Source organism: Lissotriton helveticus, chromosome 5_1 (assembly GCF_964261635.1).
Source record: "Lissotriton helveticus chromosome 5_1, aLisHel1.1, whole genome shotgun sequence".
Lineage (NCBI taxonomy): Eukaryota > Metazoa > Chordata > Amphibia > Caudata > Salamandridae > Lissotriton > Lissotriton helveticus.
Window position 1 is genome coordinate 206,150,521 of NC_136065.1, and position 23,815 is coordinate 206,174,335.

Consider the following 23,815-nt stretch of genomic DNA (forward strand, 5'->3'; position numbering starts at 1 on the left):
TCCTGTAATTGATCATCAATTAGAGGATTGTCTACTCCGACACTGATACATTGCTTCTGTTTCATAGGCTACACAAGACCCTTACTACCTCCAGGTGGGCAAGTCAATTGTAGAGAGCTTGGAGCAGCATGCCAGAGTGAACTGTGGCTTTGCAGCAGTTCAGGATGTGAGGACTGGTCGACATGAGGACAGGTAGAAGTTCTTTGAGGACACGTGCAAGTTATTTCACATTTTAAATGAAAAGTCCTTATTTATTTGTATTCCATGATGTACACAGTTGTTGCTTTTGGGGTGCAGTACATATCAAAACCACTTTTGCATTAGTAAAGGGCAATACTCCATCAAACATTGAATTTCTAGTAACTGTAGTTATCATCTCATCTTCCACTCCCCAACACGGGTCAGCCAACTTGGTAACTTTGCACTCCAGAATTAATTATCCTTGCCCCTCGTGATTTACCACTGGACCCTTCCCAGACCAGAGCCCAACATTCCAAGATATGGAATGTTTCTCTTCCTTAAACAGCATCTGGTGTACATGCTCCATCCCTCTTCAGCTCAACTTAAATATCAATCCTTGTGTTATGGGTGTTTTTTTTAGTGGTTAGCATTTGTGTAGCTCTAACTACCATTTTCATTGCATCATACTGTATTTTCACTCTGCAAATTTGCGTACGGAATTGATAAGGTCATCAATTAAGTATGGCCAGTGTTAATTTGTCAGTGCTTTGGTAGTTTGAAGGTAAATTTGGTTCAAGAGTGGGAAGTCTTTATAGAGTTGAATTGGTGGACGTGCTGATGGACTTCCACTTTTTTCTGATCGGGAGTTTGGTTTTACATTGCGCTGCTGATATAAAGTTCTCTGTGTTCTCGCACGTACGCACCAATAAACCTCACCTAAATCAGTTTTTCATGCACTTTTCCTGAAAATCTTAAAATACAACCCCATTTTAAACACACCTGGTGTGATTGTATCTCAAGACTGTTAAACGGAAACTCCACTCACTGATTTAAATATAAACAAGCACTGTACACCAATTCAGTGTAAACATTTGTACCAGAATGGGTTCCTTTTATGTGGTAACTTGTGATTCTGCTATAATTTCACCCCTCTGCATTGAATCATTCCTCACCAAGCTGCAGGCTTTGTCTGGGTTGGGGCACAACAAGTCATCACCTTCTGGGCAATTCCTACTGCTTACCACCCTTAGCTTGCCCTCTGGTGTCCTTCCTAGAGTGTGAAGCAGTGGCACAGACAGTAAACACTGCCTTTGAGCCTAAGGAGTGGAACGCATGAACTACAGACTGGAGGTGGCAGTGATTGGGGTTTGGATGGTCCGTAGGGAGTATGAGAGGATGAGTGGAATATTTGTTTGGCTCACTTCACAGTGCTTTCTCATAATTAAGGGTTGGTACACAACGGTTTCAGAATAGCTATTTTCTGAAGGGGGTGATGGGGGACTTTGTTATGAACGGGCATTGTGAACGCATTTCATGATGTACATCTAATAAGGAAATAACTTGTTTGCTGCCAACGTGGTTTCTTGACATTGATAGCAGGTGTTTGTTACTCAGCTAGATGGTGCTGAATTAATGCACTGAAAAGGTAGAGGGACTTACTGGTTCTGGACCCTCTTACTGCATGGTTAAGCTCAGGCTACCACAGTGCAGGCATTTCCTCTGAGCCCCAGATAAGGCTGGAATAGAGTGTCCGTGAATGCGTTGGGGGAAGGGAGTGTGCCCTTCGTGATGCATTTGAGCAAAATGTGGTACACTAAAGGTGCATTGGAGTTCAGTATAAGACGATAGGCAGGGCACTGGAATTCTGCAATTGTGTGGCTGCAGGATTATTTTTGCATAATTGTAGATTTACAGCATTTGCCACATAATCCATCATCTGCTGCCAAATCAGCAGATTTTAACCAAAATAAAATAGTTTCTAGCTCAACGATTCAAAAGTTACTAAAACCACAGTAACACGTGTTTCAGCGCAGTGCAAGGCCCTTTGCAAAGGTTGACCTTTCTGTTGCTTATTGCTGTATTTTGATGTGAAACTGATACTACTGAGGTGCAACCAATGCCCAGGCAGTGTTAACAAGTGTAAAAATGTCACAGTAATGAAGTAATACTATCACAAAATGTGATGTATTATGCTGCATAATTTGCCTATTCTTGCAGTATAATTTACTAAACCTTGCAGCATAACTTGGCCCTTCCTTGCCGCATAATTCCAGGGGCACCGACTATAGGAAACAATGTGAAATATTGTGGTATTTAGAAAGACTGTTCTAGGATGTGTGAGTGCTATGGGTGCAATGAAAATGATGTGGTTGCAGTGTGGCTCTAAAGTGCCTGCCGTGTGATTGCTATGAGTCCGCCTATTCTGATCTTTTACAGCACTGAAATTTCAGCCATGCTGTCTATACTGGACATCAGTAAGCACAAAACTATTACACTCACACATATTTGTCCATACTCCCACTTAACACCACTTCACTCGCACCATACTCTACTACAGTAGTTATGCCATGTCCTCTTGCTTTTTCCCCAGTTTGGACCACAGGAGATACAATGTATTACCAGGTGTCTAATTTGGGCAAAATCAGCACATAAAATGTAAGATTGCACAAAGAAAGAAGCTAGCTGTGTAAAGAAAAAATTTATCTTTAACGTTATGAAGTTATGTAGACCTCTTTTGTAAATGAAGAAACAATGACTTCAATTTAGAGACCTATATCCTGCTGCATCAGTTTCTTTTAGTACTGCAAGACTGACCCATTACTGGCAAAAACAGTGACAGCTAATACAGTTGCATGTTTATATCTGGCACAAACCCCTCCTCTTTCAGCGGGAAAACAGATACCATTTACCTCTTAGTGAAGCATACGCCCAAATGTAGAACAGAGAGAAGGGTTTAAACCGTATTTGAGGACATGTAGAATCGCCTTCTCCATTCTGCACATATTCATTCTAAGCATGGTAGTGGAAACCTGCTTCTGTAATGTCTCTGATCTTTCCTCAAAGACAGATCCAATGTATCACCCATCACAGGTGTACTTCTATGCAGGCTCAAATCTTAGGTCTTTATGCAGACTTCAGTCTTCTGATTTTACAGCCATTTTACAGATTGTCAACTTGACTACGGCAACCACACTAACAACTTTCCCACATTTCTCACTATCTCAAGTCAACTATTTCAAAACACAATCAACTATGTTTCATGTGTTGCATTCACCTGTGTAAAACTTCTCCTTCCAACCTTAAACGGCTCCACATGAACCCTGAAGCTAGACCTGTCTTTAAGGTGGCTTTATTCTCCAAGGAACATATGGAACCTACCTCTCTGGCAGATAAACTCACCTTACTCGTCAAAATGACCATGTCCCAAAACGTAAATCTACTTACTCCCTATAACAAACTTTCAGGACCAAGGATTGAAGCCATAAACATTGCTGCTCTGAGTTGCTAAAATATTCTTCCACCCTCACCTGTAAGAATGATCGACCTTTGATAGTTCCAGAAATGGCTCTTCAAATGTTTTATGGTCTCTCTCTGCTCTCTTTAACTGGTGTGGTACACCTGCAATATCACTACCCAGTGGTCTGCGCCTAATTTGAACCTGTTCTCGCTAACATCCCTTTATTATTTCTATTTCAAGCGAAGTTCAAGGATATCGTTTTGATGACACTTTTTTATTTTATTTTAAACAATACTTTTGGCCAGATTTACAAAGCATTTTGTAGTACTATAGTAGTACTATTTATTACAAAATGCAATTCACAAATCTACAGGTGGAGGTCTTCACCTCTCCAGTCTTTTCTATTCTGAGGTCTCCGCACATGTAAGGTTTACTACTTAGTAGTAAATGTGGGGGGGACTGGAAGAGCGGTGCGAAAATGGGGTATATCTCCTTCCAAATGGGAGGGTTCTAAGGAAAGTTACATAGGGGATTAGAGACAGACTTGCTAATACAGACACATACCCATTAAAGCTGTACCACACTGGCATGGAAAATAATAAAGGCAAAGAACTAATAAACTTTAATAATTTTCCCTCATCTTTCCAATAGGGAGTCCTTCACCCAGTGTGTGAAACTTTTCTACTAGTAACTTCACGTGAGGGGATGGAGACATGTAAGTCTATGCCTAGCTGTAAATCTACACTCTTAAATTTTGAAAGAGTAGATTTATGCAGAGATGCAGAAGTAGATTTTCGTGGTAAAACCTCTACATATGTAAATTCATCATTGCCAATCAGCCCCTTTACATTTACAGTAAAAAAAAATGGCATAGCTATACAACTATATTAAAATCATAAAACGATTAAAAAAATATTCTATTACAATCTGCACATTTTCTGGAGGATGAATATAATCCAAAATTGTCTTTTGACTATGTCATGTTAATATCAACTAACATTTTTCAGAGATGCCTTCTCCAATATTTTTTTGAGGCTTGTCAGACATTGTAACTATTGAAGGAAAACTCTTTAAACACCTAGCCACCTATTATGTGTGATATTTGTGTATTATAATTTCAAGAATGACTTTATGAATAAAGTACAAGCTTTTGCTTGTGTGGAGAGCCGGGTGCAAGTTCATGCATATTTTTGCTATATTACACACACTTGTAAGTTCCATTCTAAAGAGCTTTAAGCCCCTTGAGCTGTCTTCAGGCTTTATGAAATCACAATTGCATTAATAAATTAGCTCCCTGCATTGAAATACTGTGCATATACATCTGGACATGCATTTGTTTCTTTATCTTTAGGATGGATTCGTTCTTCCTGGCTGAGATGTTTAAGTATCTGTACCTGCTATTCACAGATGCCTCAGACCTGCTCCTGAACATAGATGACTACATTTTCACCACAGAAGCTCATCTGCTACCGCTATCTCTATCCACATCCCGTCCACACTGCCCCCTGAACAGAACGGTATAATGTCACTATAATAAGTGGGACTTCTTTTTAATATGTCACCAAAGGCAGCATTATCTATATCCGCTATCTACAGACAGATATAGTAATAGTTACCTCGTACGTTTAGAAGCCTCTATTTTGAATTTGGAATCCAGTAATATGGAGGTTTGAAATTCGTAGTGAATTTGAGGGAAAGGTATAAAATTGGTTTAGCAAAGTTTGGTGGTGGATTCTTTCTCCTCTCCAGCATGGATGATTATATTTGTAATCTCAGAAGACTTTAAATTAGATACACATGTAGTGTCTTTAATTGTTGCAGAAAGTATGTGAACTGCCCACCTTATAGCAGATGTTTCACTCCACCCTTACAGCTTCATGTGAAATTCCAAATTCTCTGTACTAGTTTATCTATTTTGATCCCCAATAATGTTTTTTCTGCTTATTTTCCAGCTATACCAATACTAATTTCTGTTTTATTGAAAGTTGATTTTATTTTATGTTTACTTATTCTGTTTGCATTTTCACCACCATGTGTTCTGTTCAATGTTAGTTTTATTCTGGTGTTCATTCCCAATCCACTTGGAGGAGGAGAGGAATGGCTGATGAACAGTAAAACTTTCCATTCTAGCTTAACATGTTAGATTTAAAATCCTAAATTGTTGCACTGAAAAAAATTTCCCTAGATCCCATGCTTCCCAATAGTCGGCTGCATTGATCCTCCAGACGCTTTGCAAGGTGGTGTGCGGGTAAATACTAGGACTGTCTAGATTAAACCTAATTTACAGACTATTTTAGCAAATATATTGACAACACTGTGAGCTCCCTCAGGTAACAGAACGTGCGTATTCTCTCACCGTTTTATTTGTGCACATTGCTAGCAGCACTGGAGGTTACAGCTTTCCTCTTTAAAAAAAACTGCCTTATTGACTCTTAAGGTAAGAAAATAAGTCAAAGCATTTTCTTCGCTGTAGGCCTAGAAAACACAACTGACCATTTTCGCCAGCTGCACTTTGCAGGTGTAAGAATATATTTAGAGCATATTTCCCCTCCACAGTTGCTACTGAATTCAATTCTTTAGTAAAGTTGTAGATTTGTTATATAAAGTTTGAGATGCTGAGTTATTCATGAAATTAGAGTGACTACTTCAGCTAGCAGAACAGCATAAGGTTTACAGCAAGATGATACACTCATGTGTTTCTTCATTGTGCTGGAAGCTGAGGAGAGAGTGCCAGACTTAGCCTTCGACCAACTGTTATTTTGATGAGGTGCTTCTCGCACAATGCAGGATCAACTGTGTTGGGTCAGTTATGTTCTATCTTCCGTACCTTACCAGTGCATTGGTACAGTTCTGTTCTGTGTTTTTAACCTAGAAAGGCAGGATGACACCTTATTCCCTTACTTTTCCAAAAGTATATCAGTTTAAACCCACAGTGCACCTGGAAAGTTCATCCAAAAGTTGCATCAATGGGACATCGCCTGTTGTTTGAGCTTAGGACAAAAACAATCACAATGGGTGACTAAAGAAGCCTCATCAAATTAGGATATTCCTTACTAGTAGGAGTGCCCAAAGAACAAAGAGCACATATGTCCTTTCAGTAGTGGTTCATTGTTTCCAACTTTTTATTGCTTCTCCCCCTTGATTTTCTTACTACATGAAATTAGATGCACACTGAAGAAGTTGGTTGACTTTTTGGCACTTCAGTATCTGGATGCCATAGAGTGTGATTCTAAGTACTAAAAATGGTTTGTGACCAAGTTGATGGTGTATCTTAAAGGGGCAAATCAACCCTCTGACAGCCCCCTTAATAAACATCGGTGATATTCCTGGTAGATGCTACCTGTCTGTCTTTGCAGATTACAAATATATACTTAGAGTGTTGTTCCCATTTAAATAGTAAAGCTGCATCGAGACATTTTAATGGGCTACTTCATATTTTCATAAGTCAGTAAATCACACCCAACAAAGATCTTGTATAAAATGTTGGTAGTTATCCTCATAGGTCTGTTAAGTCAATGGCTGGAAGTGGCATTAAATTGGTTGCCTGGAAAGTTGAAGTCTTGGCTGCCATATGCATTCATGGATTTTATTAATCTCCACACCTATGTGAGTTTGGTAGCTGTTCTGGTCTTCAACAAGGATAAGAGTATAATCTCTCACCGCAAGTGACTCATCAAGTTGGCCAAAAGTCCTCTCTGATTTACATAAAAATTGCATGTGGCAATAAATCTTTTAAAACTGCTCTAAGATACTTAGTCAATCCAATGAGGACATACTTTATAAATGTGAGAGACTTTATCTTTTCTTAATTCTAAGGCTACCTAAACCCGTCCATTTCAGTCATGGTCTTTCTCAACCAAATGTGATGCCGTTTTGTACAATTGAGCACTGCTTTCTTCATGTCTTCATGTTCTGGTGTTACAAAAATAAATACCCTGGCTAAGTCATGTTACCCATTTTGCTGTTTAAGAAACCTGTAGAAGGCTAGTGATTGGCAACCCTTGTCTATAACGAACCACAGGGCTCACTAATTCGCCTGATACACACAAGACTAAGCAGGTTCATAATTTGGAACTTTTTTGTTAAGAAAATCAACAGGTAGGAAACAACAACAACAAACAGACATACTCCACATTCAGAACAAGAGTCTATTGCCCCATTTTATTTAGAAATAAGAAAAACAGTGTATAGCAAAAGGAGAAAAGAAAAGGTAAGGATAGAGAAAAAACTAGAGAAATAGAGTACACCGGTACCACAGGAATGATCAGCCCTAAGGAAAACACTAGTACGAGTATCCCAGCTGTAATTTATTACATCTACCCCAAGCGTCTGTATTGACCATGAGAGCCTTCATGCAAAGGAACCGGTCATCACCTCCAAGAGGCTCTCTAGGAATCCTCCTTCTCCTCAGCCAGCTCCAAGTTCATCTTCAGTGAGTCAAGGAAAGCCTGAGTTGCCTCCACCTGTGGGAGTATATAGAACTTCACCTCATTCAAAATGTTTAACCATCAGGGGCACCAGATGAAAGCCCTAACGGCCACCTCACACCTCAAACAGTCCATTGTGCATCACCTGTAGATCTTTTCACATCTTGCTTGTGTTGTCAAACTCAGATCATGAAAGAGCAGGATATCATTGCCATTCACCCCTATATTTTTTTCCAAATGTGCAGACACTCTGTGCTCAAAGATCTGGGTCTCTCAGTACCATTATTACTGTCCAAACAGCTTTCATGTTTGTGTACCCCTCAGTTTTTGTTAATCTCTCTGACCAGCCCACTGGTATTTAGATAGGAGAATATGGTAATTAAACATCACCCATCGTCTTGGGGTATGTGCCTCAGACTTCATTAATGGAAACCCCAAAAACCCATATTCAAATTTTATGCTGTGCAAGCTTCAAGGTTTCAACCCTGCTGTCTAGTGTGAACAATGTCTCAAATACACTTCCTTTAAATGCTTCGTGTCCCTCATTGCTTTTTCGATAAGGCTCACTTGATCCTCTGTCAGAGCCCAGATCAAAGCTCTAACAGACCTCTCAATGTTGGACAGTTTATTTTCAATCCACTCTAGATGGGTTTCAAATGCTGACTTGTGATATTCCTCTCCTGTGCCCCTTTTCCTACATGCCACTATGTTAAAATAATTCTTATCCTCTCTTGTTCCCTTCTCTTTCATGGCTGTGGCTGTTCTGCAGCTGCCAGAGCATGATGGAGCGCCTGTGGGCTCCCAAACTCAATCTCTCTCCTCGGGGATGTCTCTCCGTGCTTCTCCTTTTCCCTGGCTGCTCCCTGCTCAGACCACGTTTTCACAAGTCCTGGTTCAGTCTGTGTTTGCCATACAGGTGGGCCTGCTTCGCCTTTATAATTTCTCTCCCCAGGACACCCCCGCGCCGCACGGCCCTCCAGCTGTGTCTGTGCCCCCTCGCTGCTGCTCATAGTGCCGTTTTTTGCCGTTTTTCTTTCCCTCCTGTGCCCTGTTATTGCTGCTCTTGCCTCTGCTGTATTCTGTATCTGTATCTTGTGTTGTATTTTTCGCCTCTGTTTCCTGGTTCCTTGACCCCCCTGGTGTGGCCCCCGCTCCCCGCTTCCCGCCGCCGTGACATCGCGGCCCCGCCCCCTTTTCTTCTGTGTCCACCCCGCTCCCGCCTCCCAGCTGCCCCTCCCTCCCACTTGGCCTTAAATGGAGACCGCGCGGCGCAATTGAGTGTGACCTCTCCCCAGGACACCCCCGCGCCGCACGGCCCTCCAGCTGTGTCTGTGCCCCCTCGCTACTGCTCGTAGTGCCGTTTTTTGCCGTTTTTCTTTACCTCCTGTGCCCTGTTATTGCTGCTCTTGCCTCTGCTGTATTCTGTAGCTGTATCTTGTGTTGTATTTTTCGCCTCTGTTTCCTGGTTCCTTGACCCCCCGCTTCCCGCCGCTGTGACATCGCGGCCCCGCCCCCTTTTCTTCTGTGTCCACCCCGCTCCCGCCTCCCAGCTGCCCCTCCCTCCCACTTGGCCTTAAATGGAGACCGCGCGGACGCGCAGCCGGTGCGTCGATTGTGCGCCGAAGGCGCGCCAAAGGCAAGCCCATCTGCGCCCGTCCGCGCCTGGACCCCGAGGATGCCAGCCTACACGACGGACTTACGACTCCACCACCGTCAACGCACTCAACGCCGGCCGGAACCCCGCCTGCTACCGAGCCACCCCGAAACGCACCCACGGACCCTTCACTTGCCAAGCCTGAAAGTTCTCCTGCCTCCTGACCTGCACCGCTCCCGTCAAACTGAGCCCCAGCAACAACCACCTCAAGTGCATCCTGCTCAACACCCGCTCCGTCCACGGGCACGCCGTCGAACTCTGGAACCTCCTCGACACAACAGCACCAGACGTCGCCTTCCTCACAGAAACCTGGATGAACGCCTCCTCAGCGTCTGACATCGCCATCGCCATCCCGGACGGATACAAGATCACCCGGAGGGACCGCGTCAACCAGACGGGAGGAGGCATCGCCATCGTCCACAAGAACACCATCCACATCACGACCAACTCCGACGACACCTTCACCGCCGCCGAACACCTCCACTTCCAGATACACACCGACCCCAAGACGACCCTCAGAGGCACCCTCATCTACAGACCACCGGGACCACGCACACAATTCAGCAGAACATCACAGACTTCATCAGCCCGCACGCCCTCGCCTCCTCTGACTACATCCTCCTAGGGGACCTCAACTTCCACCTGGAGAACAACAATGACAGCAACACCACCACCCTGCTGGACAACCTCGCCAACCTCGGACTCAAACAACTGGTGAACACCCCCACCCACTACGCTGGCCACACGCTTGACCCCGTCTTCTCATCCAGCAAGCACATCTCCTTCAGCCACTCCCGGACTTCATTGGACTGACCACAGCTGCGTCCACTTCAGCTTCAGAATAACCACGACCCACCACCACCCGCAACAGGTTCCTCGCCGGAGCTGGAGCAAGATCACCGCCAAGCAGCTCACCGCCTCCCTCAGCCAGAACCCTCCCACCAGCACAACGGACCCCAACGAAGCAGCCAGCAACCTCACACAGTGGCTGACCGCCTGCGCCAACGACCTCTCACCACTAAAGAACCCTCCCGGCAGCAAGAAAAACCCCTGGTTCACCTATGAACTCAAAGACTCCAAGAAGAATTGCCGCACCCTCGAGAAAGCCTGGCGCCATGACCAGACCGCAGACAACAGGACTGCCCTCAAGCACGCCACCCGCAAGCACCACCAGCTGATCCGCGCCACCAAGAAGACAGCACTCAAAGAACGACTGGACAACAATGCCCAAGACAGCATGGAACTCTTCAGCATCGTCAAAGAGTTCTCCAACCCCAGCGCCGGAAACAACGACATCACTCCCTCGCAAGACCTCTGCAACTCACTCGCCTCGTTCTTCCACCGCAAGATCGCCGACATACACAACAGCTTCGGCGCACAGACCACGCACCCAACCACCGAACCAACGCCCGCCACCACCACCCTCTGCAACTGGACCCCGGTCAGCACCAAAGACACCACCCGCACGATGAACACCATCCACTCCGGATCCCCAACCGACCCCTGCCCCCACCACGTCTTCAACAAGGCCGACGCCATCACCGCACCCCATCTCCGGGACATCATCAACACCTCCTTCCACACCGCCACCTTCCCGGAGAGCTGGAAGCACGCCGAGCTCAGCGCCCTCCTGAAGAAACCAACAGCGGACCCCACCGACCTCAAGAACTTCCGCCCCATCCCGCTCCTCCCTTTTCCTGCCAAAGTCATCGAGAAGACCGTCAACAGACAGCTCGCCGCCTTCCTCGAGACGAACGGATCCCTCGACCCCTCGCAGTCCGGTTTCCGAGCCAACCACAGCACCGAAACCGCCCTGATCGCAGCCACCGATTACATCAGATCCCTGCTCGACAACGGGGAAGCAGCGGCCCTCATCCTCCTGGACCTCTCTGCTGCGTTCAACACTGTCTGCCACCGCACCCTTGTGCAGCGCCTCAGCAACACCGGAATCCAAGAGAAGGCACTGGTGTGGATCATCTCGTTCCTCGCCGGAAGAACCCATTGAGTCCGCCTCCCCCCTTTCAGATCCGAGGCCACCGAAGTCATCTGCGGCGTACCACAAGGATCATCACTCAGCCCAACCCTCTTCAACGTCTACATGAGCCCCCTCGCAGCCATCGCACGCCAACACAACCTCAACATCATCTCCTATGCCGACGATACCCAGCTGATCCTCTCCCTCACCAATGACACCGCCACCGCCAGAGCCAGCCTACACGAAGGTATGAAAGACGTCGCCGAGTGGATGAAGAACAGCCGCCTGAAACTGCACTCAGACAAGACGGAAGTCCTCATCCTGGGATCATTCCCCTCCGCCTGGGATGATTCCTGGTGGCCCCCTGCCCTGGGCACCACTCCCAAACCAACGGACCACGCACGCAACCTGGGCTTCATCCTGGACTCCTCCCTCTCGATGACCAGGCAAGTCAACGCTGTCTCCTCATCGTGCTTCAACACCCTGCGCATGCTCCGCAAGATCTTCCGATGGATCCCCACCGAAACCAGGAAGACCGTCACCCAGGCACTCGTCACCAGCCGACTGGACTACGGGAACACCCTCTACGCCGGAACCACAGCCAAACTTCAAAAAAGACTCCAACGCATCCAGAACGCCTCCGCACGACTCATCCTGGACATCCCCTGACACAGCCACATCTCCGGCCACCTGAGAGACTTGCACTGGCTCCCCGTCAGCAAGAGAATCACGTTCAGGCTCCTCACCCACGCACACAAGGCTCTCCACGACCTGGGCCCCAAGTACCTCAACGACCGCCTGACCTTCTACACGCCCACCCGCCAGCTACGATCAACCAGCCACGCCCTCGCCACCGTACCACGCATCCGCAGAGCCACCGCCGGAGGAAGATCCTTCTCCTACCTGGCAGCCAAGACTTGGAACTCCCTCCCCATCCACCTTCGGCTGACCCAAGACCACCTCTCCTTCAGGAAGCAGCTCAAGACCTGGCTGTTCGAGCAGTGGTGTACCCCTCTACCCCAGCGCCCTGAGACCCTTCCGGGTGAGTAGCGCGCTATACAAATGCCTTGATTGATTGATTGATTGATTGATTGATTGGTTGTCTGGGTGTGGACAGAGTTCTAGGATCCGTCCCTCTCTCCGGCTTTCCAGGTATTCTCGAACACCCACCACACTGTGTTGGTTCCAACTAAGCAAGTTTAATGTGTTCCAAGATCCTAACTTGATATAAATCCATTGCACATATTCTGAGAACAAATTTTCTTTTACAGGTAAGCAACATCATGTTTTACATCTCAAATAAACCGTTTTGTAAGTTGGTTTGTGTGGGATTTGACTGAACTGAAGTAGCACAGGTCAGAATTGAAGGTCCATTGGGGTTAAAAATTGTGATTTCTTTACTCTAGGTGTCTGAATATGTGTCCACTGAGGAGGAGATGTTCAGTCGTTCTTGTCCAAGTGCACAGACACTCTTTCCTAATAACCCAGCTTTCAGTCGCTCTATCAGGGAAGCACAAGCCCAGAAACAACAACAGCGTGTGCCACAAGAGCATCTTGCGCTCTTCAGGTCAGTCTTTCCCATGCCTAAACATTCCAGGGTGGGGTATAAGAACAAGCATCTTAGTCTGAGTAATGTAATCATGTTGAGTCCACAGATGTAGTGCTTTTCCTTGTCTTAGATGTTGAGGTTCTTGGCTTGCTTCTACACATCGTGTGTGGCTCTGAGTGTTTTCTGTATTGCAGTGTTTAGGTTTCTGTATTTCGCCTAATGTGTGTTTTTATTCTTCAGAACAAGGGCTACAAGCATATTTACTCTCTCTGCTGAAGTCTCTCCATTTAGTATAGAAAGTATGAGTCCTTTCTGTTAGTGCAGGGACTATGTTGGCCCTTGTGCAGCATCTCGAAGAATCTATTCTCCATTGTCACTGTAGTGGATTTGAGTACCTAGGGATCCTTTGCTCTCATTGCCCGGCTGCAAAGTTAGCTTCATATCATTAATTTAGGTACTATACAGTTCTCCACATGTCATAGAGATTGTGACAATGCAGCTGGTGAAGTGTGGCTGGTGCAGTGACTGCAAAATGGAATCCAACCACCCCTCACTGCCAGTTTAGCTACCGAGGGACGACCTGCGCTGTATTTCACTGACCTGATCGAAAAAAGGAAGGTGCCAAACAGATTAGAGATTGCAGGAGAGACCTCCAGTGATTACTGCGCACTGAAGCTTTTCCAGCTACATCCCAATCCCCAGGAAGCCCTCATAGCTAATAGGAGTCTGCAGTGGTGGGTGCTGAAGAAGCAGAACACATGAGAAATGTTTGATGTAAGTTGTACTGTGATTAACTGTGAATTTCTGCTAATTCTGTTTTTTAAAATATTACTGATTTGTCAGCATTTTAATAGAGTGTATTTTTACTCTTTGGGGAAATCTTGTATCTGAAAGAGACACGTTTGTGATAGATTCTTTACCTTAGAATATCACCAGGCGTCAGACTGGATCCGGAAAGTTTTTCGTCAGCAGTACCCCTGAGCGTCGTTGGTTGACGTCGTGCGGCTCTGCGCCCATCTCTGGTATCTTAAGCGCCGAGATCACGTCACAGAGACTACTTAGACGCCACCTATGCGCGCTGACCTCAGTTCTTTCTTTTTCCGCGCCAGCAAGCGCAGATCCGGTTAGACTTTTTGTCTCTCCTCCTTTTGAGTCTTTGACTCCTGGTGTCAAGTAGGGATGCCTGGGTTTAAATCCTGTGAGGCCTGTCGCCGTACAATGTCGGTGGCCAACCCCCATGGCGTTTTTCTCTACTCTCTGGAGTGCGACCATGACTCTCGGTCACGTCCCGACTGTCTGCCCATGGCTCCGAAGGCTTTGCGGGAGCGGTCCCGAAAGCTGCTGAAGGCCAGGCAGTCCTCTCCACGCCGTTCGAGGTCCAGGGGTCGCTCAAGGGACTGTCCACAAATCCATCATCATCGCTTCTCGGGGTCGAAGTCTTCGCCCTCGGAATGGCGTAAGAGACGTCACAAGAAGAAGTCAAAGAAGCATGTTTGCTCTCCGATGTCCCCACGTCGGTCTTCGGATGCGAACGAGGGGGCCAGGGGTCCTTCCCCTGCGGCTCTGTTGGAGCCTGGGAGTCCCGCGGCCTACCCACCTTATCCGAGTCCGTCGGCGACTCCGGCCCAGGTGCAACAGTTTCTTGCCGCCATGGAACGCCTTTTCAGGCCAAGGGCTCCCGCTGGTGTGCCTTCGGGCCCGGAGTCCCTCTGGAGGGCCCTTGCTTGCCACCGGCTCCAGCCCCGGCGCCCCAAGGTCCCCTGCCCGGTGACTCCGGTAATGGGCCCCGTTCGTTCCACCTCTGCCCTTTCCTCGAATTTCCAGGCAATTTTGCCCCGGCTTGGGACCCGAATTGGGACATGGAGCCGTTCCCAACGACGCTGGAGAATTTGTTTACCCCTGTGCCTCCGCCACTGCCGCCTGTGCCTCGGGCCGTGAAGGGGAAGGGGTAACAGTAGTGCGAGTCCGAACATGAGTGGGCGGACGAATCGGAGGATGCAGGTGGCCTTGACCTCTCCTCTGAGCCAGGTTTTATGTCTCCTCCCGCTGTCATGGAGGAAGGCGCCACTTATTCTGTGGTGCTCCGTAGAGCAGCTGAGGCCCTTGACCTTGATCTGCCTACTGTCACTCATAAGACAAACCTCCCTACTGAAGTGCTTCAGCAGGCGGCAAGTTCTATGGAACCTTTGCTTCCGTTCAATGTGGCCTTGACGGACATTTTGATGGGTACCTGGTCTAGACCAGCCACAGGAGTTCCTGTGGATAAAAAAGTGGATAAAAAAGTGGCCCGGCGTCATCGCCCGGCACCAGGTGACCCTGCCTTTTTAACTAATCATCCGACTCCAGAGAGCCTGGTCATTCAGGCCTCCACCTCCCAAAGTGCGTTCCCTACCGCCCCGCCGGATAAGGAATCAAAAAAGCGGGAGCAATTTGGCAAAAGGTTATTTTCCTCTGCCAGCCTGGGGCTGCGGTCAGTCAACACCGCATGCCCTTTGGGCCGCTACTCTCATGCTGTGTGGGACACAGTGGGGCAGACACTACCCCAGTGCCCGGAAGAGGTTCGGGCTGTCCTTTCCCAAGCTGTTGCCGAGGGGAAGGATGCTGCTAAGTTCGCCATTCGGTGTGTGCTGGACCCCCCAGACTCTTTAGGGAGAGTGGTCTCCAGAACAGTGGCCCTGCGTCGCCATGCCTGGCTGCGGTTCACTAGGTTTTTGGGGGATGTCCAGAGTTCCCTCATGGACATGCCTTTTGATGGTACTCGCCTGTTTGGCGGTAAGGCAGACATTGCGCTGGAGGGTTTCAAGGATTCTCAGGCTACGGCCAAGTCCTTGGGTCTCTCCATGAAACGCCTGACCATGTCTACCTTTCGTTCCTTTCGTGGCCACGGAAGAGGCACCCCTGCTCGTTTGTTCAGCCAGAAGCCTGCGCAGAACCGAAATCAGCGCGGCCGCGGAACCCGCCGTGGCGGCACAGGGGAGCCAGCATGCGGGTCAGTCCACCTCCGCTCCCGCAGCATTCGCCTCAAAGCCTTCCTAGTCCGAGCTTTGGGGTGCACCCCACGCCTGTGGGCGGCAGGATTCAACATCACCTCCCCCACTGGTGTTCGGTCACTACGGACAGGTGGGTGCTGCAAATTTTCCGAAGAGGTTACTCCCTCCCCTTCGAGTTTGGCCCCCCAGCCATGCCACCTCGGTTCCATTGCATGTTGGGGGATCACTTTGCCCTTCTCCAACAGAAAGTATGACCCTCTTGGCCAAGAGGGCCATTGGGTGCGTTCCTGGGCCAGAATTAGGACGTGATTGTTGTTCCCACTACTTTCTGGTCCCCAAGAAGGACAAAGGGGGCCTGCGCCCCATTATGGACCTCAGGAAAGTCAATCACTTCCTCCGGAAGGAGAAGTTCAAGATGTTGACTGGCCCAGGTCTTGGCTGCCCTCGATCCTGGAGACTTGATGGTAGTGTTGGACTTGCAGGACGCATTTTTTCACATCCCCGACCTGCCGACCCACCGGCGTTACCTGCCGTTCACGGTAGGCCAGGAGCATTTTCAGTTTGCTGTGCTCCCCTTCGGACTTACCAGCGCCCCTCGGGTGTTCACGAAAGTGATGGCGGTGGTTGCAGCTTCTGCGCAGGTCATGGGTGTCAGTCTTCCCCTACCTCGCCAACTGGTGGTTGAAGGCGGGATTGCCCCAGGCAGTCGTCACCCACCTTTAGACTACGGCCGACCTCCTGCATTTACTGGGCTTCTCCATCAATGTGCCGAAGTCGCACTTGTGTCCCTCACAGAAGCCCCTCTTCATCGGAGCGGTTCTAGTCTCGGCGCAGTTTTGGGTTTATCCTCCCGAACAGTGGGTTCGGGATATTCAGGCTCTGATTCCGATCTTTCAGCCGTTATCCCGAGTCTCGGTCAGGTTGATGCTGCTGCTTCTGGGGCTGATGGTCTCCTGCATCCTTCTGGTGCATCACGCCCGATGGCGGATGTGGGCTCTGCAGTGGGACCTTAAGTTTCAGTGGGCCCAGCATCAGGGCAACTTGTCCGACCACGTCCTGATCTCGGAGGGCACTGCAAGACAGTTGCAGTGGTGGCTCACGGACCGCGATTGGGTCAGCGGCAGATCCCTCTCCCTACCCCAACCGGAGCACGTAGTTGTGACGGACGCGTCCCTCCAGGGCTGGGGGGCTACATGGGAGAGGCGTAGATCAGAGGACTCTGGTCTCCGGCGGAGTCCCGGCTCCATATCAACCTTCTGGAGCTGCGGGCGATCCGGCTTGCACTGAAGGCATTCCTCCCCTCTGTCCGGGGGAGTGTGGTGCAGGTGTTTCCGGACAACACCACCGCCATGTGGTACTCCAACAAACAGGGCGGGGTGGGGTCGTGGACACTATGCCAGGAGGCTCTGCGCCTCTGGCAATGGCTGGAACATCAGGGCGTGACCCTGGTGGTTGAACACCTGGCAGGTTCCCTGAACGCCAGGGCGGACGAACTCAGCCGTCGGTGCATGATGGATCACGAATGGCATCTGAACTCGGACATGGCGCAAGGTCTCTTTCAGCAGTGGGGAGAGCCTTGGTTAGATCCATTCGCCACAGAAGAGAACGCGCAATGTCATCAGTTCTGCGCGTTGGAATTTCCTAGGCGGCACTCGCTCGGAGATGCTTTTCGTCGCGAGTGGAGTTGCGGTCTGTTGTACGCCTTTCCGCCTATACCACTTCTGCCCACAGTGCTGAAGAAGATCAGGCGCGACCGGGCCCAAGTCATCCTTATGGCTCCGGACTGGGCACGAAGATACTGGTATCCCGAGCTACTCCGCATGTCAGTCGATCCCCCGATTCGTCTGCCTCTTCAGGAGGACCTTCTGTCACAGCAGCAGGGGACGGTCCTCCACTGGAACCTGTCCAGCCTCCACCTCCATGCGTGGAGATTGAGCGGCGACAGTTGAGGCCATTTGACTTGCCTTCTGAAGTCTGTGATGTTATTCTGGCAGCCAGGTGTCCCTCCACAAAATCGGTATACGCCTGCAGGTGGGAAAAAATTTGTGGCATGGTGCACAGCAAAGGCTGTGGATCCACTCCCTGCCCCTCTTTCTGAGGTTCTCCTCTTTCTTCTTTCTCTTGCCCAGCAGGGCTCTGCTCTGGGCACTATCAAGGACTACCTTTCTGCCATTTCCGCCTTCTTAAGGCTACCTGATCAGCCCTCTTTGTTCAAGTCCCCAGTTGTAAATAGGTTCTTGAAGGGCATCACTCATATGTTCCCTCCTGTTCCTTTCGTGATGCCTCAGTGGGACTTGAACCTTGTTCTGACTTATCTGATGTGCGCTCCCTTCGAGCCACTTCATAACTGTCTCTTCGTCTACTCACCCTTAAGACTGCATTCCTGGTTGCCATCACCTCTGCCAGGAGAGTGAGTGAGCTCCAGGCCCTTTCTTCTCATCCTCCTTTCCTTTCTGTCCATCCGGACAAAGTTGTGTTGCGGACGCGACCCTCTTTCTTGCCCAAGGTAGTCACAGCCTTCCACATCGGGCAGTTCATCACCTTGCCCACCTTCTTTCCGCCTCCGCATCCCTCGAAAGAGGAAGAGAGGCTCCACCGTCTGGACCCAAAACGTGCACTCTCATTCTATCTGGATCGCACATGCCCGTTCCGGGTGGATGACCAACTCTTTGTTGGTTACGTGGGCGCTAAGAAGGGAAGGGCGGTGCACTAACGAACCATTTCCCGATGGGTCGTCTTGTGCATCAAGGCTTGTTATTCTTTGGCTAAAAAGGGGCCTCCTGTGAGGCTGCGTGCCCATTCCACTCGGGCCACGGCGGCTACCACTGCCCTGGGTCGTGGAGTCCCCTTGCAGGACATCTGTCAGGCAGCTACGTGGGCCTCGCTGCACACATTCGCAAGACACTCCTGCCTGGACAGCCAAGTCCGGAGAGATGGCTTTTTCGGCCGCTCCGTTCTCCAGGACTTTCTGGTGTGATCATTGGTTCGCAGACCCACCTCCGGGGTTGGTATTGCTGGGGTATCTATTCTAAGGTAAGGAATCTAATACTAACCTGTTTCTTTCAGATGCACAAGTTACTTACCTTCGGTAACGATATATCTGTAAGTAACAGTAGTTAGTATTAGATTCCTTACCGCCCCACCCATCCTCCCCGTTCTGCGAACCGATATCTAGGGTTAAGGTCATCCCCTTTCAGGGCCCTAGTTTCATGGCACCAGTGTTGGTTTTTATCATGGCTCTGCGTTTCTGGCACGGAGGGCGGCGTCTAAGTACTCCGACGACGTCATATCGGCGACGACGGACGCGGAGCCGCAGACGACGCCTACCGAAGTGCAGGGGTACTGCTATGCAAAATTTTCCGGATCCAGTCTGACGCCTGGGGATATTCTAAGGTAAGGAATCTAATACTAACTACTGTTTCTTACAGATATATCGTTACCGAAGGTAAGTAACATGTGCGAAAGGCTGGTGAGGTTGGTACCAGGTCAGCTGCTTCTTCTCTCCTCTCTGCTTTTGAAGCACTTTTGTGTCCTCTCTCTTCTTAGGTCGTCAGGAACTGCTTCTCTGGTGCCAGGGGCTTCCCTAAATTCTGAATTTAGGGGCGGTAGGGGAATGTAGGGTAGCAGCTAATGGGCTACAGACACTTGGGGTCACTATGTTCCTATATGTCCACTTCCTGTGCAAAGTGGCCATAACGCTGTCCCAGAATCCCTAAGTATGCCAGCACAAAGATGGCTACTTCTGAAAAATCATGTTCACCTCGCAGTAGCCCACTTTTGGTCTGGTACTAGCCTGGAGGTGGCACGCCTACCCGACTAGCTAATTTTCCCACTGTCCAGCTATCAAGGGGGCTCTGGATGGGGGGGGGTGGCTTTCTCTCCTGTGAGGGGAGCCAGGTTCGCTTTCCAAAGAAGGCAGCTTCTTTGAAGCTTGCCGGCCTAATGAGGCCGGCCCTGTGGAAGGGGGTGTTACACCTTTTTTCCGGACATGCCATAGTCTGGGTCTCCTGAGAGCCACTGCTCTCACCCTAGGCGGTCTGAACAGTGTCTTGGGCGGCAGGCTGGCAGACACCAGTCCGCAAGCATGCCAGAGGCTGGTAGGTTTTCAGGTGCCACATCTAAGGCACCATCTGGGTGCATGTGTTGGTAAATCCAACACTGGCATCATTGTGGGTTTACCAATACAAAATGTTTGATGCCAAACATCCCTATTTTCATGTAGCTTGGGAACTGTTTTTCACCAGTGTCCAGCACAGTTTTTAAAATGACTTCCCTGGTCACTTGTACTGTCAGTAATAGGACTAACCAGCACAGGGACATATCTGCTCATGCAGATACGCCCTCACATGTAATATTCAACCCCCTGCCTTAGGACTGTTAGGCTTCCTGTAGGGGTGAATTACAAATATTACATGCAGTGTTAGGGACATGGCACACAGGGATGTGTGACATGTCCTGTTTTTACTTTTGTCTGCATCAAGACTTGCAGCCTGCAATAGTAGTCTTGCAGGTGCTTGGTGAGGGGTCCCTCAGGGTGGCGCAAGTCGTGCTGCAGCCCTTAGGGACCTTCTCTAGTACCTCAGTCCCTAGGTACCCGCATACCGTTTACTAGGGGCTTACAGACCGTGCTAAAGGTTTTGCCAATTGGGGAAACAATTGTACCATCTTTAGGAGAAGAACACTGGTACTGGGCACCTGGTTAGCAGGAATCCAGTACACTTCAGTCAAAGTTGCATCAAATACCAGGCAAAAAATGGGGAGGGGGGGTACTGCAACAAAAACCCATTTTCCTACAATTGTGAACATTTTTGCCAATCCTGTGGAGTGCCACAGAAGCAAGGCCCCATCGGTGGATTGGTGTAAGAACTTGCACTAGGCTTTCATAATTAAGTCCAAGGTATACAAAATAGCCTTCCCACAGCTTTCAACTTGGACACGGATACTGGTAGTTCAGCTCAGGATATTACTCTAACTTCTTGTGGCCTTTCCGAGTTTAGCACCATTTTTCTGGAGGTCTCCAGGACTGCGATCTTAAATCTGGTTCTCCGAATGATCCGTGCCCCACTTCCATTTTGACATTAGGTGTGGATGTTATTAACCTCATTCTGAATGCGGTGCTGAAAAAGTCTTTAGTCACCTCTATGGTGCCTTTATGCTGGAAGAGAGCCAAAATCGTCATTCTATTGAAAAAAAAAAATACTTGTGCATCTGGATTCTCTAAGGAATTATAGGCCAGTCTCCCTCCTTCCTGCGCCTTCTACTCTAGCTGAAAAAATTGTGAATCATCAGCTCTCTAATTATTTAGAGGTGCTTACTTACCTTTTCTCTAGGAAATGTCCCAGTGTGATATCTAGGTGTATCACACTGAGTAGAAAAAGTAATCTAAAAAGTAATCTTCAAAGTAATCTAACCATAATTTCCACTGTATTGAAAGCATTTACATACCTATAACAAAGTCCTTTTGGTTAGAGTGGCAGACTCTGATGCAGAGGCCTGGCCCGGGACCAGGGTTCAATTCCCGTCGCGGCAGGGTCTTGGGCTCAATGTCCTCGGACCCGATAATTCTCTCGCCTCGGTGCCTACTCTAATCATGGGTCCCACTCTGCAACTCTGGGCTATAGCTTGCTTAATCTCCACACCGGCCCTAACGCTAGGATGCCTGGCTTCACCTTGGGGTGCCCAGGAGTGGGCACCTCACAGGAACAGGCCTTTTATAAGCTCAGGATTATTATTATTATTATTATTATTATTATCATTATTATTATTATTTTCATTCAGCTTGCTTGTATTGTTCCACCTGCCTTGAACATTATCCTATACACTTACCTGTGCCAGGCTTGCTTGGTTCTAGGAAATAAATATAACTAAATAATATTTTTTATACAAATCAAATTGGTCTGAGTTCAGTCTTTGAATGTGTGATATAATTTGCTGATTGAGTGTTTACAACAAATTCTTAACACTACCCTCTGATAAAGCCTTACTGCTTACCCACACTACCACAAATAGATTAAGGTGCTATCTACTTTTACCTCTGTTTACCTTTGGGGTTCCACTGGACTCTGTGCACACTATTCCTCATTTTGGTATAGTATTTACAGAGCCAGCTTCCTACAAATAGGCTTCTTCATCCGAGCCAATCAGGATTAAGACCTAAGTATAGTACTGAGACGGCCTTGTTTGATGCCTTGTATCTTATAAAAAGTACCATCCCTGCTGGCGGCAGGGGAGTCCTTGTATTTTTGGAACTGTAGGCAGCTTTCTTGAGATTGGCATCAGATATAATGCCTGGAAATGGCTTGTCATTCCTTGAGGATAGGTGTCAAGAAGTCTGGTTACCTTCGTATTCCTCTGCTAGCCGAAGTGTTTGGTTGGAGTCTCTGAGGGCTCAGCACTTAGCCCCACTATTTTTAATATCTATAATCTCTAATCTTGCTGCAAAGACTGCACAACAAGTTATATGCAGGGTACAGACTGCAGTGTGTCTGAACTTTATGCAATGATAGGTGATCAAATAGGGGACATATGTTTATTGCTCATATCTTATGTGGGTGGGTCTCAAACTTTGCCTTCAGTTTCTTATGCTCTCCACTACTGAATATTAGAAGCCTGTTAACATGGTTATTATGGGAAAGCTGTATACACAGGGTTATACTGAAGCTGGGGTAATCCAGGGGCACTGTCCATAAGTGGATCAAACTAGGTGTATTGCCCTGTGCCTGAGTAAGCCATGTAGCACATTGTTGCTGACTGAACCAGGTCTATTTACACTGGGCTACTCTGAAGCTGGCTGACTATTATTAATTACACTGAAGCTGGATGAGCAGCATTGCACGGAGGACAGTTTTTCTGGGTTTGGTATGCTGTAGCTGAACACCAAAATCTATATACATTTTTCCTCAGTGGGATTGAGCTGCCTCTACATGACACTGGAATTGAGCCCCTGGAAATCCTGAAAAGCATGGGCCTGACACTCATTCCGCTGGTTGACGGTGGCATTGCAAGAAGGGTAAGTTTATGATCAAGGGATCACTGGGGTGTATGTCTAGGCTGTGACGCCTGAAAGGTCAAGCCTTCCTCATTTTCACCAGCATTTATGGCTCTACAACTTGGGAATGTAATGCATAATTGAGACTGAGAAACTGTCAGATCAGTGACAAATGGCATAACGTTTTAGCCATATATATTGTTACTGGCAGTTTGTACTCTAATAGGAATTTCTGGTGGATTCCAGAGGAAATTAGCACTTGGAATTGCTGAGTTGTTGGCATATCCCAACTTTGGTTTGTTTTCCTTTTCCTTTATTTAATCTTCTACATTGGTTCATGTCTGAGCCTCCGAATCTTAATTGTTCTGCCTGTTAATTCGCAGGTTTAGGAACAACTTTCTCTTTCATTTGAAGTTCATTTTGTATTCTATAAAAACACTCTTTTTTTTTTTTGCAGAGTTTTATATAGCGCGAACTAGAACCGAACCAGTTATCAGAGCGCTTTACATAGCACCAGTTACGTTACATGAGGACACACTTTCATTTTTTTAGGCACGGGGAGATTAAGTGATTTGCCCAGAATCACAGGGGGTTTTTGGCGTCGTTACCGAGACTCGAACCAAGTTCCCCAGGTCCGAGGTCGAGCGCCTTAGCCGTTAGGCCAACCCCTCTCCCCTACTCCTAACTTGAATGGTTCCTTGTGATGTCTGAACAAACAGTTATGCAAAGGCAACAAGGACTTTTCACATCAGCTGCACTAAGCTATTGCTGCAATTGGGTCACTACAACTCGCATCACTTGTTTACCTGTCATA

At 48.1% G+C, this 23,815-nt stretch overlaps 1 protein-coding gene across 1 annotated transcript in view; it reads left to right on the top strand.

Annotated features, from left to right (window-relative positions):
* Positions 1-23,815, top strand: part of LOC144754327 (ER degradation-enhancing alpha-mannosidase-like protein 3) — a 229,802-nt gene that overhangs the window by 140,626 nt on the left and 65,361 nt on the right. The window contains exons 13-16 of the mRNA XM_078642005.1: positions 68-192; positions 4,770-4,935; positions 12,881-13,041; positions 22,917-23,022. Of these exons, the coding sequence (XP_078498131.1) occupies positions 68-192; positions 4,770-4,935; positions 12,881-13,041; positions 22,917-23,022 (558 nt within the window). The remainder of the gene's footprint in view (positions 1-67; positions 193-4,769; positions 4,936-12,880; positions 13,042-22,916; positions 23,023-23,815) is intronic.